At 44.4% G+C, this 14,387-nt stretch overlaps 1 protein-coding gene and 1 long non-coding RNA gene across 9 annotated transcripts in view; one reads left to right on the forward strand and one right to left on the reverse strand.

The window, feature by feature from the left end:
- The window catches only part of LOC114697861 (nuclear autoantigen Sp-100-like), a 68,927-nt gene extending 57,325 nt beyond the window's left edge, over nucleotides 1-11,602 (forward strand). For 5 of the 8 annotated variants that reach the window (XM_028876197.2, XM_028876203.2, XM_037210037.1 and 2 more), the window contains 7 exons: nucleotides 652-690; nucleotides 938-976; nucleotides 4,941-5,038; nucleotides 6,888-7,005; nucleotides 7,277-7,348; nucleotides 8,005-8,148; nucleotides 10,681-11,602. In XM_028876197.2, coding sequence (XP_028732030.1) covers nucleotides 652-690; nucleotides 938-976; nucleotides 4,941-5,038; nucleotides 6,888-7,005; nucleotides 7,277-7,348; nucleotides 8,005-8,148; nucleotides 10,681-10,809 — 639 coding nt within the window. In that variant the 3' untranslated portion in view covers nucleotides 10,810-11,602. Of the gene's footprint in view, nucleotides 1-651; nucleotides 691-937; nucleotides 977-4,940; nucleotides 5,039-6,887; nucleotides 7,006-7,276; nucleotides 7,349-8,004; nucleotides 8,149-10,680 lie in introns of those variants that run through there. The other 3 variants (XM_028876201.2, XM_028876200.2, XR_005092613.1) reach the window with 3 other exon arrangements.
- On the reverse strand, nucleotides 8,937-13,328 carry LOC119088885. The gene is made up of 5 exons (XR_005092614.1): nucleotides 13,144-13,328; nucleotides 12,969-13,060; nucleotides 12,248-12,378; nucleotides 10,642-11,630; nucleotides 8,937-9,367 (listed from the first exon to the last, which is right to left on the reverse strand). It is a non-coding gene; the product is annotated as an uncharacterized LOC119088885 (long non-coding RNA).
- Between the last annotated feature and the right edge of the window lie 1,059 nt (nucleotides 13,329-14,387).

A 14,387-nucleotide genomic window follows, 5' to 3' on the forward strand; every position in this document is an offset into this window, starting at 1 on the left:
GGAAAATCAGGAGGTTTCCCTGATTTCTTTTGGCTTAAGGTACACTGATCTTTCTGTCACGAATCTCAGATGGCCTTTCCCTGTGTCATTCTCACAATAAAGCAAAAAGTTTGCTCATGGAATATAGGCTAAGCTGCATGTAAAGTCATGGGAGTACAGGTGTACTGGCCAGGAGCAAGCCAAACCGTCATACCCTACCTGCAGTTACTACTATGAGGAGAGGTGTCTGCAGGAAATGATGCTGTAGCTAAGAGGTGGGATGGCTATTTCTGGGTTTCAGATTAAAACGTGTCATGGAACAGTCTTCACTGATCTGGGTCATAAAGGAAGACAGTTCTGACAAAGTGTAGAATGGGGCTTTCTGCATGGAGAACGAAGAGCATGAAAAACCAGCCCTCAGGGTATCAGGAAGCTGTGAGCACTCAAGTGGCATCCCTTGTCTGAGCTCACCGTGAAAACCACCAGGCCAGAAAGAGGAGGTCTAAATGTCTCCTTGACTCAGTATGGGGAACATAGGGAGTAATTTCCATGAAGATACCTTGTATTTAACAATGGTACATCCAGACAGAAATACCTAGAAGGCAGTTAGAAATACCTTGCTCACACAGTAAAAACAAAGACCCCACCATCATTAACCTCTCTGTCTTTCAGAAAAAGCATCTACCAGACCCACCAAGGAAAAAGAGAAAGGTATTTATCCCAGGAGTTCCTGTTGTGATGTCTGAGCCTACTGTCTACAAATTATTTGTTTTCCATCTCCATGGCCTTATAAATTTTAAAATTGACCAAATTTGAATTTATTCTATGGTGCTCACATAGTTGTTGTTTTAACCAGTGTAAGAAAGAAGTCAAGGCTTCTTTGAACATCAAAGTATTTGAGATATAGATGGGAACAAACCTTGGAGCCATCACATGAGTGATCTTTTCTGTCTTTCAGAAGGAAAACCCACAAAATCCACAGCGAACAAAGAAAAAGGTAACTGCCTCATGACCTTCTGCTATGATGTCCGAGGTCATCAACCACAAATTGGTAGTTGTCCATCTCTGTCGTATTATAGTTGTTAAATTCACTGATGATGATAAAAATGGAATTTATAATATGATATTGTGGTTGATATTTTAAAATATTATACAATATAAAAGGTCAGTGCTCCATTTAATGTTAAAACATTTGAGATTGAGGTGGGAACAATCTTTAAAAATAGTAAAACAAGCCGGGCAGTGGTGGCGCACACCTTTAATCCCAGCACTCGGGAGGCAGAGCCAGGCGGATCTCTGTGAGTTCGAGGCCAGCCTGGTCTACAGAGTGAGTTCCAGGAAAGGCGCAAAGCTACACAGAGAAACCCTGTCTTGAAAAAAAAAAAATATGGCTCAGGAGGTAAAGGTACTTGCTACCAAACCTGATGACCTGAGTTCAATCCCCCAGGAATCATGTGCTGGAAAGAGAAAACAAGTTCCCAAAATGTGTCTTTGCTCTCTACCTGAGTGTCACATGAGCATCTACACAAATACATAAATAAAATGTAATTTTTAAAAACCTAGGAGCTGAAAAGACGGCTCAATGATTAAGAGAACTAGCTGTTCTTTCAAAAGACCCAGGTTTATTCCCAGCATCCACATGGTAGCTCACATCCATCTGTAACTCCAGTCCCAGGACTACCAACACCTTCTTCTGGCCTCCGAAGGTACCAGATTTAGATACGACCACACTTCTTTTATTCCTCTCCTAAGACAAGATGTTCAGCTCTCATCTCTAGAGTCTGAATAACTCATTGAATGACTGAGGCAGATGCTGAGCCTTCTGGTCCATGGAACACTGCTTAGGATGCAGAGATCTCACCTGATGACTATGCATTAGAACCCCTCAGAATGTTTAAGCATCCAGTGCTTGGCTCCCAGCCCAGACTCAGTGAATTGAAATTGATGTTGATGGGATCCTAGACACTTGTTTTGTTTTTCTTCCTCGGTGTTAAGGACAAACCTAGGGCCTTGTTTGTGCTAGATTGAACATTAAAATACATTCTCACCAGCTTGGAAATTTTTTTAATCCCATGAGTGGTTTTTGCTATGGATATCGCTATATGTAAATAAACCCTGACTGGCCAATAGCCAGACAGGAAGTATAGGCGGGACTAACAGAGGAGAATGGAGAAAGAAGGAAGGAGAGGGAAGACTGCCTGGAGCAGCCGCCAGGACAAGGAAGATGCAAAGTACCGGCAAGCCACGAGCCACGTGGCAAAGTAAAGATTAATAGAAATGGGCTGAATATAAGAGTGAGAGCTAGACAATGATAGGCTTGAGCTAATGGCCAAGCAGTTTAAAATGTAAGAGTCTGTGTGTTTATTTTATAAGTGGGTTCCGGGACTGGCGGGACTTGGCGGCAGGAGCTGGAGAAAAATTCTCCAGCTACATATTTTAGTCTATAATATGTAGACAATTACTACTAAATATTGCACAAATCCTAAATGGTCTTATAATAAAAGCCTGGAGCCACATATCAGGGTGGAAGCTGAAAGATCTTACCTCACCAACTCCTCAGTCTGACAGAGCCTCTGCAAGGGAATAAATTCCTGTCTCCTCCTTATATTCCTTTCTCTGCCCAGCCATATCACTTCCTGTCTCAATCTTCCTAGTACTGGGGTTAAAGGTGAATGCCACCACTGCCTGACCTCTGTGGCTAATTCTATGGCTGGCTCTGTCCTCTGATCTTCAGGCAAACTTTATTTCTTAGATTACAGATATCACCACAACTAAATAAGAGAACAAATTCCTTGTTTTAAAAAAGGGGGGTTGGAGAAAGGCTCAGTGGTTAAGAGCACTTGCTGTCCTTCCAAGGACCTGTGTTCAAAACCCAGCATCCACATGGTGGCCTGCAAGTATCTGTAATTCTAATTCCAGGGAATCTGACTTCTTTTTCTGTCCTCTGTGGACTCCAGACTCACAAGAGATGCATAGACATACATGCAAGCAAAACATCCATACACATGAAATTAAAAGAAAAACAAAAAACCAAAGGGGCGAGGGCATGGCTCAGTGGTAAAGTGTTTGCCTAGTGATAGAGCGCTTGTCCATCACACTCCAGGTCCCCTGGGTTCAAACTCCAGCACCATGGAGGGAAGGCCACTAAAAGTGGGCTAGAGGTGTATGGAGATTGACCTCAGTGGTACAGTGATTGCCTGGGCCTGGGTTCTACACCCACATTAAAAAGATAAACCCCAGGCTTCCAGGTTTCTAGACAATGTGATACTATGTAGATTTGCCTTTGAAATGCTCTTTCTCAATACTCACTTGCAGAGGTTTTTTTTTTTTTTCAAAGATTTATTTATTATGTATACAGTGTTCTCCCATTGTACATGCAGAACGCCAGAAGAGGGCACCAGATCTCATTACAAATGGCTGTGAGCCACCATGTGGTTGCTGGGAATTGAACTCAGGACCTCTGGAAGAGCAGCCAGTGCTTTTAACCTCTGAGCCATCTTGCCAGCCCCATTTGCAGAGTTTTTAATAAATGACTCACAAATCTTGACCCAGCAGCCTGAAAACAGTGTTCAGCAAACATAGTCTCACCTGCCGTGGGACCCTGTTGGAGACAGATGCCTCCAAACATGTCCCTCATGGGCCATTCAGGGTTCCTATAGAAAGAGATCCCATGGCCCAGCTTCATGTTTGAAGCCTAGAATTTGAACAATGTGTGTAGTTCTTATGTCATAGTAAATGTCTGGGTGAAGAGAGAAACCACAAATTATTTTATTCACTTCAGCCCTGACTTGTTAGAGGTTTTCCTAAGCTGGTGATGTCATGAGTAAGGAATTCTGCACCCCAATAGCATCAGGCCCTACACAAGCACAAGCATGAGGTGAGACTTAAAACTTAGGGTGAGCATGACTGGTGGTAGAGCTGGGTATCTGAGACAGGGAGGGGCAGAGATGAGTCAGGGTTCATATCCCAGCTTCACCTGATAGGAGGTTAAAGGATCATTGTAAAGGAGGAACATGGGCATTATTACAGAACAATACAGACCTCCCTAGAGAAGCAGAGAGTGAGTGCTGGAGGCTCAAAACAAGACCAGAGTGCAGATCTGAAAGACTAGAAGAGGAGTGGTCATGGGAGGGGCTGTGGATATTGAGGCAAATGCAGTGAGTGGAGGGCACAGGGCAGAACCCAAGGAACCCCACATTCTAACAGTAGAACCAGCTCTTCAACCCTAGGAGGCTCCCCTGACCACATTCCTTGAATGTTAGAAATGTCACCTTGGAAACTGAGTCAGGAGAATCAGAACCCAAGCTAGCCCTGGCTACATGAGCCCCCTCTCAAAAAAATGATAATGATGAAATTAACTAATAATTAATTAAGCCAAATAAGACATTATATTGGAGTTAGACTTTCCTGGGTAATAAATTTGTCAGGTTATCTTTAGTTCACCCCTTTTGTTACTGTTGTTACTACAATGGGGTTTGTATTTCCATGTCAGAATCACTGTTTTCACAGTGTAAACCTTTCTAGTCTGACATACCCCAGCAATTCCCTGAACTTCATTTCATACCAGAATTCCTTCTAAAATATCTGTTTAATACTAGTCCTTAATATTTTGAGGAGAGGGGCTGGAGAGACACATAAATAGTTAAGAGTACTACACTGCTCTTCCAGAGGACCCAGGTTTGATTCCCAGCACCCACATGGCAGCTTACAACCACCTGCAAATTCAAGGCCAGGCGTATGATTCCCACTTCTGGCCTCTGCAGGCAACTGCATACATGCGGTGCATGTATATACACTCAGGAACACACACATAAAATAAATATTTGAAATATACTTTGGAGCAAAGAGATTTCTGGGTCACCTTGGTTTAGGCAAAGTCAACATGTTCTAGCATTCTGGGCTCAGACTGCTCTTGATGATGTCTGCAACATTTCTTCTTGTAACTGAAAATTTCAAAACAGTGTACAGTGTGCTGCCGAGGATGGAGATTGTGCCACTGTGCTACTTGTGGAAAATTCTATCATAAGAAATGCCACATCCCGCCTGTGGAAGACAAGAGGTTAGTAAGACTGTCTTGCACCCTGGCCCTTCCTCCTCAGGGCACACTTCCTTCCTACACACACACACACACACACACACACACGCGCACGCGCACGCGCACGCGCACGCGCACGCACGCACGCACGCACGCACGCACGCACGCACACACACACACACCCTGCTGGGTTGCTGTCTCCAGTTGGAATGTCTTGATACAATGTGAACAAGAACATTAGTGTCAAAACCCAAAGTATCCAGAGCTGTTTCTCAGCACTCATAGCAGATGAATGGAAATAAAGACCTTGAAAGTGGTTAACCGAAAGAAGTATCCCTCCATCTCGCCTATGTGTTCCACTGGGAAAACAGCACCATGTCGTGGTTGTTGGCTTTAACCATGCATTCCTCTTCCCCGCTACTGAATTGCAAAGTTGCTAAAGCTGGGCTGTGTCAAGCCATTAGCAATCCACCTCAGCATTCTACCAAACTAGTTGATTCTGGATTGCAGAGCCCTGCATGAGAACTGTAAGTTCTGTGTGTCAGCACCCCACCAGAGCACTCCTTTATCTGTGTCTCTGGACAGAGATAGTATGTATGTAGTAGTGTGCAGATAGTATGCAGAGATTCCAACAGGTTGAGAAGGGATTGGATGAGTTCTGTAAATGGTATGGATGGAACTACTGTGCCCCATGGACTAATCTCTACCTGATACCCTCTGAGAGAGCACTGCCCTCTGATGACAGGAGGCATCATAAGACCACCCACTGCTCCCAGGACACCATCTCAGAGGATTTTCTTCTGACTAGTTAGACAAGGCACCAAGGCACAAAATGAATCAGCCCTTTCACTCTGCCCACATGCAGCTCCTAACACCCCACCAGGAGCATTCTGTAATGGGTACCTTGAAAAAACTGAATGGACAAGAAGAGCCAGTATTGTTAAGAAGGGTCACTGAAATGAATGAAACAGGGTGTCTTAGTCAAGTTTTTATTGCTGTGATAAAACACCACAACCAAGAACAACTTTGGAAAGAAAGACTTTTTTATCTAACAGTTTGTAATCCACTATCCAGAGAAGTCCAGGCAGGAACCTGGAGGCAGGGACAGATGCAGAGGCATGGAGATGTGCTGCTCACTGACTTGTATCCCATAGCTTGTTCAGTCTGTTTCCTGATAGCACCCAGGACCACCTGCCCAGGGGTGACACTCCTCATCAATCATCAACCAAGAAAATATACCATAGTTTTCCACAAGGCCAATCTGGTCGGGGCATTTTCCCCAAATAAGGTCTCCTCTTCCATGGACTCAAGTTGATATAAAATTAGCCAGCATGTGGGGTAAAATGGAAAATATTGACACCATCAGTAAATTTCCTTTCCAATAAGTTTCCATAACACAGATTCTAGCTGAAGACCCAGCAATGTCAAATGAAAGGACACTTGTAGCTTTTGCTATGCTTATTCAGCAAGACTGAGAAGCAAGAGTTGCTTTTTGATCTCCTGATTGTAACTTTCATCTAATTGGCTCATCAAGGTTCAAGACTCCTGTGCTTAAGGCACCAAATTCACTGTTATGACCAAATATGGCTTGTTGTCAAGCTCCCAGTACTCAGATGGAAATTTCTAGTTTTGAGATCAATAGGAATTCATCACTTCCTTGGGTACCACCTCATTCAACATACTCACTATTGATAGAAGGGGTTATCTTTGCATATCAAACCCACATGGAGCTCCAGTACAGTGTCCTCCAAGAGTGAAGTTGAATGCAAAGTGGAAACCACTTGCCATTCTTGAATAGAGGTCTTTATCAGCCACAGGAATGGAGGCTGGTTCACAGACTCTGCCCTTGCTCACTTTATGCTTGACCTCTCAGTGACCTGTGGAGTTGTGTCTTCTGCAAGATAAAGAATCAGTTAAAGTGCCAAGAAAATCAAGCACGTTATAAGGAATCAGAGGTCCTGAAGAGGAAGATGTTGCCTGAGGAGCAGCTGGTGAGTCAGTGTGAAGTTGAAGGCCCCTCTTTTTGCTTGGCAGAAAGAACAGTCTCACAGATGGTGAGGAACAAAACCCCAATGTAAATGGTGATGTGCTTTTGATCATGTGACCAATGGTAAAATTAATACTCCAGAGAGTAGCTGCATTTCGTATTTGTCTCAAGGAGGTAAAGGTCTGTGAGTCATTTGTTGCACCTTGGAATTTAAGCAGGCCTTTTTTTTCTCTCTAAGTTACCTTCCATTTAGAATTGTCTTTCATCTTTTGCAGAAATGTGAGCTGCTTCTCTTGAGTATCTACTGCAACTCAAAAAGTCGCTTTTTTATCCCCAAACCAAAGAAAGTGAGTAACAACACCAAACTGAAATCTTGTGATTCTTATTCTTTCTCTTTGCCTGTTGATGGGTATCTTTGTGCAGGTGGCCATGCATAGCAAATCACCATAGACTGAGGCAGTACATACTATATAAATTTGTTTCTTATGGTTCTGGAGACTGGCAGTCTGAGGCCAAGGTGCAGGAAAAAAAAACTGGGTTGTGGTGAGGGCTTTTGACTTCTTTGTTTGAGACAGAGTCTCACTGTGTATCTCTGTCTGGCCTGGAACTCACTATGTAACCAGACTGGCCTCAAACTCCCAGAGATTCACTTGCCTCTGCCTCCCAAATGCTGGGATAAAGTTGTGTGCCAACACAACTGGCTAAAAGTCTTCGGGGAGGCAGGCGGCTCACTTCTGACTGCTCTCTCATATGGTGAAAAGAGATGGAAAGAGCTTCCCGGAGTCTTAATAAGGCACTGATCCCACTCCCAGGGGCTGCACCTTCATAACCTAATGGCAAAGGCTTTACTTCTTAGTTCCAGTGTACCAGGGGTTAGGACTTCACCCTGTGAGTTAGAGGCAGTAGAGATACACATTCAGAATCCATAACCATGAGAGTGTGTGGAAGGGAGGCCGACTCAGGACTATGCTGACAGCTCTCCCTTTGGTGTTTTCCTCAACAGAGGAGAGAGAACTTTCCAGAGCTCCGGGAGCACATGTGGCTAGGCAAAATCAAGTACAGGCTGAACAAGAAGGCATACCCTTCAGTACAACATTTTGTGGAGGACATGCGCCGCATCTTTCAGAACCACAGCATCATCTATAAAGTAAGAGCCTCTGCTTTCTGTTGCTCTTTGAATTGAGTCACTTTTTCTCACTTTCTCATGTCAGGTTGATGCTCTAACTGCCCTCACCATGGGGTGAGCCTCTGCATGTCAAATCTGAGCAGGGATTCGGAAAGGCCCATGCTGCAGGAGGGAAATTAACTGTGACTCACATGGGACCTCCGAAAGCTCACGCTCAACAGTCGACTTTCACCCGTGCAGAGAAACAGGCTACAGAGCTGCTCCGTGTTGCAGGGAACAGAAGTGTATTTTAAAGGCAGCCAGCATTTTTCATCTATAAAGAGAGAAAATCAGACTTCTCACATTGCAAAACCTCACATTTCTTAGTATCTAAATGTCCCAGTGCTGGAGCAAAACTTCGTGCCCAGGGCTGGAGAGATGGCTCAGTAGTCAAGAGCACTGACTGCTCTCAGAAAGGAACAGAGTACGGTTCCCAGCACCCACCTCAGGGGGCTCACCAGGAAACTCATCACCCTCTTCTTAACTCCTCAGGCACCTGCACTCACATGTACACACCACACATCAGTACACATGCTTAAACATAATAAAAACACCAAAGGCAGAGATAGGCAGATCTCTGTGAATTTAAGGCCAGCCTGGTCTACAAACCAAGTTCTAGTTTAAAAAAAAAAAGAAGAAGAAGCAAGTTCTAAGCTAATCAGGGCTACACAATGAGACCCTGTCTCAAACAAACAAACATTAGTAACAACAATAATAGTAAGTATATTTTAATTAATTAAATTTCTATTTTAAAATTTTTTTTCATACATTTTCACCATATTCTTCCCCTTCCCCCAACTCTTCCCAGATCATCCCCACCTCCCAATCCACTTGACTTCAGATTCTCTCCCTCAAAAAAAAGGAAAAAGCAAAAAAAACAAATAAATGAAAATAAAAACAAACTAAAAGTCAGACAGATAAACCAAGACAAAAGATAGCAAAACAATACAAAAAGTGCATACACACACACACACACACACACACACACACACACACACACACAAGAACAAAAACCCACAGGGTCTGTTTTATGTTGACCAACTACTCCCAGGCATGGGGCTTGTCCTGGAAATGTTGATATACGCTGTGACACTCCATTGGAGAAAACTGATATGGCACGAAGTGGGCATGAAAACTTCATTTTGTCCAGGGTGACGTGAGTTTGGGGTGTAGAAACTCTACTCCATTGTCTCTGATCAACCTAGAAAGAACAATTAATGTCACTCCGTTACTTTTTATTTTAGCTCTGTAGTCAAGACTGTTCTTTGCGCCCAAATTCAGGGTGAGTGTGTGAGATAAGATACAGCTAAGTGAATTCACTGTCGCTGAGTTTACCTCCTATTCCTTGTTAGTGTTCGGCCTAACATGAATAACCTCTGTCAGTTTAGCTTTTGTGGCTAGTTTGAGCCCTTTTAGTTGATTTTTAACTAGGCCGGGACAAGTGGCTTGCTGGAAGGACACAGTTGGAAGGTCCTGCTCTGTAGCTGCGGACAGTCTTGAACTCACAGGCTCCACCTGTCTCCACTTCCCCAGGCTGGGGACAAAAGGTGCGCCCACTGCCCTGCTAGCATTTCAGAGTTTTAAGTTGCTGCATTGAGCATCTGCCTCTTCTCCAAATTTCATAGCTCCTTCTGTATCCTTCCAAGGGCTTAAAAGTGCAGGGGAAAGGATGACCCCGTCAATTTCTCTAAGCATTTGTATGCTGTCATACCTCACCTAGCACCAACACAGTAGGAGTGGAAAATCCCATACCACGAAAGCTTTGCTTCATGCAAAATATCTGAAATATACTCTATAAAACTGCATTGGGGGGTGGCGCAGCTATCCAGCACTCGGAGCAGAGCAGCGGATCTGTGATTCGGCACCTGGCTAAAGCAAGTAGAAAGCCAAAGCTACACAAGAAACTCTCAAAAAAAAAAAAAAAAAAAAAAAAAAAAAAAAAAAACTGCATTTGAGCTATCTGTGAAATATTTATGCAAACCAAGTGAATTTTTGGATTTCAACTTCAGTCCCACTCATGTGGTATCTCATTCTGTATAGGCAAATATCCTGTATCTAAAACCCAAACCACTGCTGATCTCAGGCATCTAGAGCAAAGGATATTCAGCCTGCAATACTAGTTTTATTTCTGTCTTTCCAAGAAAAAGACAAAAACCAAACTATCACAGACTATGACCTCTTCCTTTAAAAAAAAATGGTTACACTTTATTGATTTACTTTGTGGATCAGTGCATGTCATGGCGCAGGTGCATGGATGGAGGTCAGGGACCAGTTGCTGGAGTCAGTTCTCTTTCCACCATGTGGGTCCCAGGGATTGAACTCAGTCTGCCTAGCAGTAGGTGCCTTTACCCACTAAGCCATCTGGAAGCCACCCCCCACCACCACCTCACCTCCTCTTAACTGGGTTAAACCTCCCCACTTGGAACAGTCTAAGCAAGGTTCTGGGTTATCCGGGGACTAGCTGGCCACGCTTACCAAGCAATGGCTATCACTGATTTCCTACTTCTCTTTCAGAACAGCAAGTTCAACAACCTTGGAGTCGCAGTAGGAAGCCTATTTGAGAAGAATTTCAAAATAATTTTTTCAATCAATGATACAAGCAAACAGCCTCAGCCGTGTAAGCACACTGTTTTGTTAACATAGGCCTTTCTTTCTGTTCTCTCCACTACCCATCCCTCCAGCCATCAACAGCACAGTGCTCAGAGAGCCCACCGTCCATTCTGCCCTTCTGTCACACTTCAGCTTCTGACTTTCTATAGTGCCCTTCCTGCTCAATTATCTTCCTAAATAAAACTTAACCATAATGGTGAACTGTCAGGTGCTGAGGGAACCCACTGAGAAGATGACTCTGGAAGCAAGATTGTACCCTTTCCTCATTTTAAAGCCAAGTTTGTTTGTCTCCAAATGTCCTCCAGAGCATCTTTTCTAAGGATGGCCTGGCCCCTCTAACCCAGTGACTGAGCAGAGAAACTAGCAAAACAGGCCCAGAGTGAAAACACTGTGCTTGGGAACAGCTGGAAGGTGAGCCATTCCAACAGACATAGCAACTGTTTTTCCTGTGATATAAAATGAGAATGAGTAGCCAGAAGTTCAGCCCTGGGAGCTCAGCCATGGAGAGCAAACTCAATCAGGAACTGTGGCTGACTGCTTGGCTTCCATAGACAGTTTCCACTGGCTGTTGTGAGCATCCAATTTGATGATGTTATCTCTTTGTTGCTATTTATTCTTCAACCTGGAAGCCTCACCAAAGGCTAATTCTGTTCTGCCCTGAACTCCACTGGGAGCTCTGCCATGCCCCCTCCTCACCCGAGGACGCCCCAGTCAATTCCCCCTGGATATTTCAAGCACATGGTTAATGATACTTTCTTGTTTTTATATTTACTCTTGTACTTTGGCTTGTTACATACTTAATAAACTCACCCATTCAAAACTGAAAGTATGGCTGTCATTGTCGATTCTCAGGACTGTGAAGAACATAATAGGGTGGGTCAACGATCTCTACAAGGTGCTGTTTCTATTTGAAAGTAGTGGCTCTTATAAAAAAATGAAAGAGGGAGGAGGACGAGACAATGGGTGGGATGATGATTCACCCCACAGACATCTGGCCTCTGCTCAGACTGCTGAATAAAGGAACAAACATCTTCTGTGTCTGAAACTGCAGTTTACAGGGTGAGCATGTCAGGAGAGAAGCACTCCAGGGACTTTCAGTGTTAACATTCAGGCATTTACACTGGCCTGCTCTCAAGGACCTAGCAGGATAAAGCAGCAGCAGCCAAGATGTGACACTGTAGCTTGATAAGTATTTTTGTATCCCTGGCAGTAGGTTTCTCTGCTGAAGCAATAAGCCAGATTAAGCGGAATTAGTAGTCCAGATTTAATGAGCAAAGCTCTCTGCGGTGACTCTCAAGTCCCCCAAGAAGTGAGGTGGGCCCCAGCAACCCCCCCACCCCCCCCCACCCACCTCCACCCCCGACCCCCACTCCCTCATCCCCCACCCAGCACATGGCAGGTCTATGGACCAGAGCTGAAACACCCTGTAGGCGTGGTCTTGAGCGGCTCTAGGGGAGGAGCTGTGGTTTACCAGGCTTTCTGAAGGTCAGGGTTTGGCCAGAAAGAAGGAAAGCGGAGGTGGAGCTTCCATTGGAATATCCCAACCTTCTTGGATATATGGGTGCTAGTTCAAGTCTGGCTACTTTCTGTTGGCATGGGATGCTGTGGGGAGGAGGAGCCGGGAGTCAGTGAGCTCATGCTCAGAGAGAGCTGTGGGTGAAGAAGCATTCTGTTAACTGCCATCCTGGAGGCCTCAGGGATCTGTTTCTTGAGGAAACAGAAAAGGCAAGTTGCTAGGAGAAAAAAATAGGTTGTGATCACCGGCCCTATGAATGGGACTAGTCATGGGGAGAGCGGAGATTGCCAGTAAGATTGCCAGTAAGAGATGTGCCCTGGTTGTACTGACAAAGATGAATGAGCAGGGCAGAAAAGCAGATAGGCCCTTCACTGGGACAATCTGGAAAACCAGAGGGTAGAGGGTCCCAGTTGCTGGACAGACCATCCATCCTGGAAAGGCGCCCACTTGAGCCTGGAGAGGTGGTACCAGCATTGATGTCCCAGGAACTTGGGGGGGTGGCTTGCCAAATTTGGGGATGATGAGTTCCAGGAGTACCTGAGTCATCACATCTGCTATTTCCCTGGAGACGGGGAGTGCCTCTATCCATCTTATAAAGGTGTCAATAAGAGATAAGAGATAGCAGAGCGTTTTGTTTAAGTGGGCATGTGGGTGAAGTCCCCCTGCCAGTACTCACCCAGTTGGTGTCCTCTGAGCTGGTGCAGGGACTGGCGTATCTGGAGGCCCCTGCAGGTTAGCCTTGGCACACTTCTTGAAGAAAGAGTGGACCTGTAAAATACCAGCTCAGTAGCCAATAAGTCTCTGTCATTTCTAATAGATTTAGAAGCTGCTTGGTCTGCACTTGTACTTACTCAGGTAAAATTCATCCATCTCAGAGCTCTGATGGTGTTGATGACTAGGCAGCAACCAAGGCTTCAGAGGCCTTCTCAGTTCTCTTTGTATATCAAATTCAGGCCACAGGCCTCTCTCTACTAGAGCTACGACCAAGTCTAGACACAACTAACCTTGTTACCACACTCAGACAAGAGATAAACTCACAGAACAGATTTCAATGTAACTTTTTACTCTTCCTTTATTTAAAGGACCTCCTTCTACAATGACTGCCCTCAGTAATCAACCACCCGTATCTCCTGGAGAATGAGATAGAAAGAAGGTGTTTTAAGGTGTAGCGTTTATGTGAAGATATGAAAGCTTGAAGATCCACGAAAACGTTTTAGGGTCTAGGAAGGTGTTTTTTATTTGTTTGTTTGTTTGTTTAGTTTTGTTTTGTTTTGTTTTTCTAGACAGGGTTTCTCTGTAGCTTTGCACCTTTCCTGGATCTCACTCTGTAGACCACCAGGTTGGCCTCGAACTCACAAAAATCTGTCTGCCTCTGACTCCCGAGTGCTGGGATTAAAGGCATGCGCCACCACCGCCCGCCTAAGAAGGTGTTTTAAGGTGTACAAATGCACGTTATTAAGGTGTGTAAGGGCCTGGATGCTAACCTTTTTCTCCTCTGCTTTTTCTTTACAAAGAGTGTTCGCTGCTCAAAGTCATTGATATGCAGACAGACTCATTGGTGAATGTAAAACTTTCTGTAACTCCCAAACTGTGAGATCACAGGGAGAAGAAGATAAAAATCCAAGTGCTCAGCAGCTTTCTCTGAGATTTTCAACAACATGTACCGGCACAAAACCTCGGTTTGCTGCGCTGTGTCATGTATGTATTTTGGATTCAGTTCTTGTTTTGAAGGTTATTAAAATTCCTGAAGATATTGATCTGCTTATAGCAACATTTGGAATAACCAGCTTAAATAACAAAAATGTGTCTAATCAAGATGGTTGCTTGGGTTTTTCCAACTTTGTTAGACTTTTAATCACTTCTGAAAGTGAGTCATAGCAAAATTAGGACTACTTAGTTAAAAACTTCTTTGTGGTGGCTGGTTTTATGTCAACTTGACACAAGCCAGAGTTATTTGGAAAGAGAGATCATCAGCAGAGAGAGTGCCAGCACCAGAATGGCCTGCAGGGCCTATTTTTGATTGAGGAATAATGTGGGAGATCCTAGCTTATTATAGACAGAGCCACCCCCGGGGCTGGTGGCCCTGGGTGCTGTA

This window comes from Peromyscus leucopus, chromosome 13, assembly GCF_004664715.2.
Source record: "Peromyscus leucopus breed LL Stock chromosome 13, UCI_PerLeu_2.1, whole genome shotgun sequence".
NCBI lineage: Eukaryota > Metazoa > Chordata > Mammalia > Rodentia > Cricetidae > Peromyscus > Peromyscus leucopus.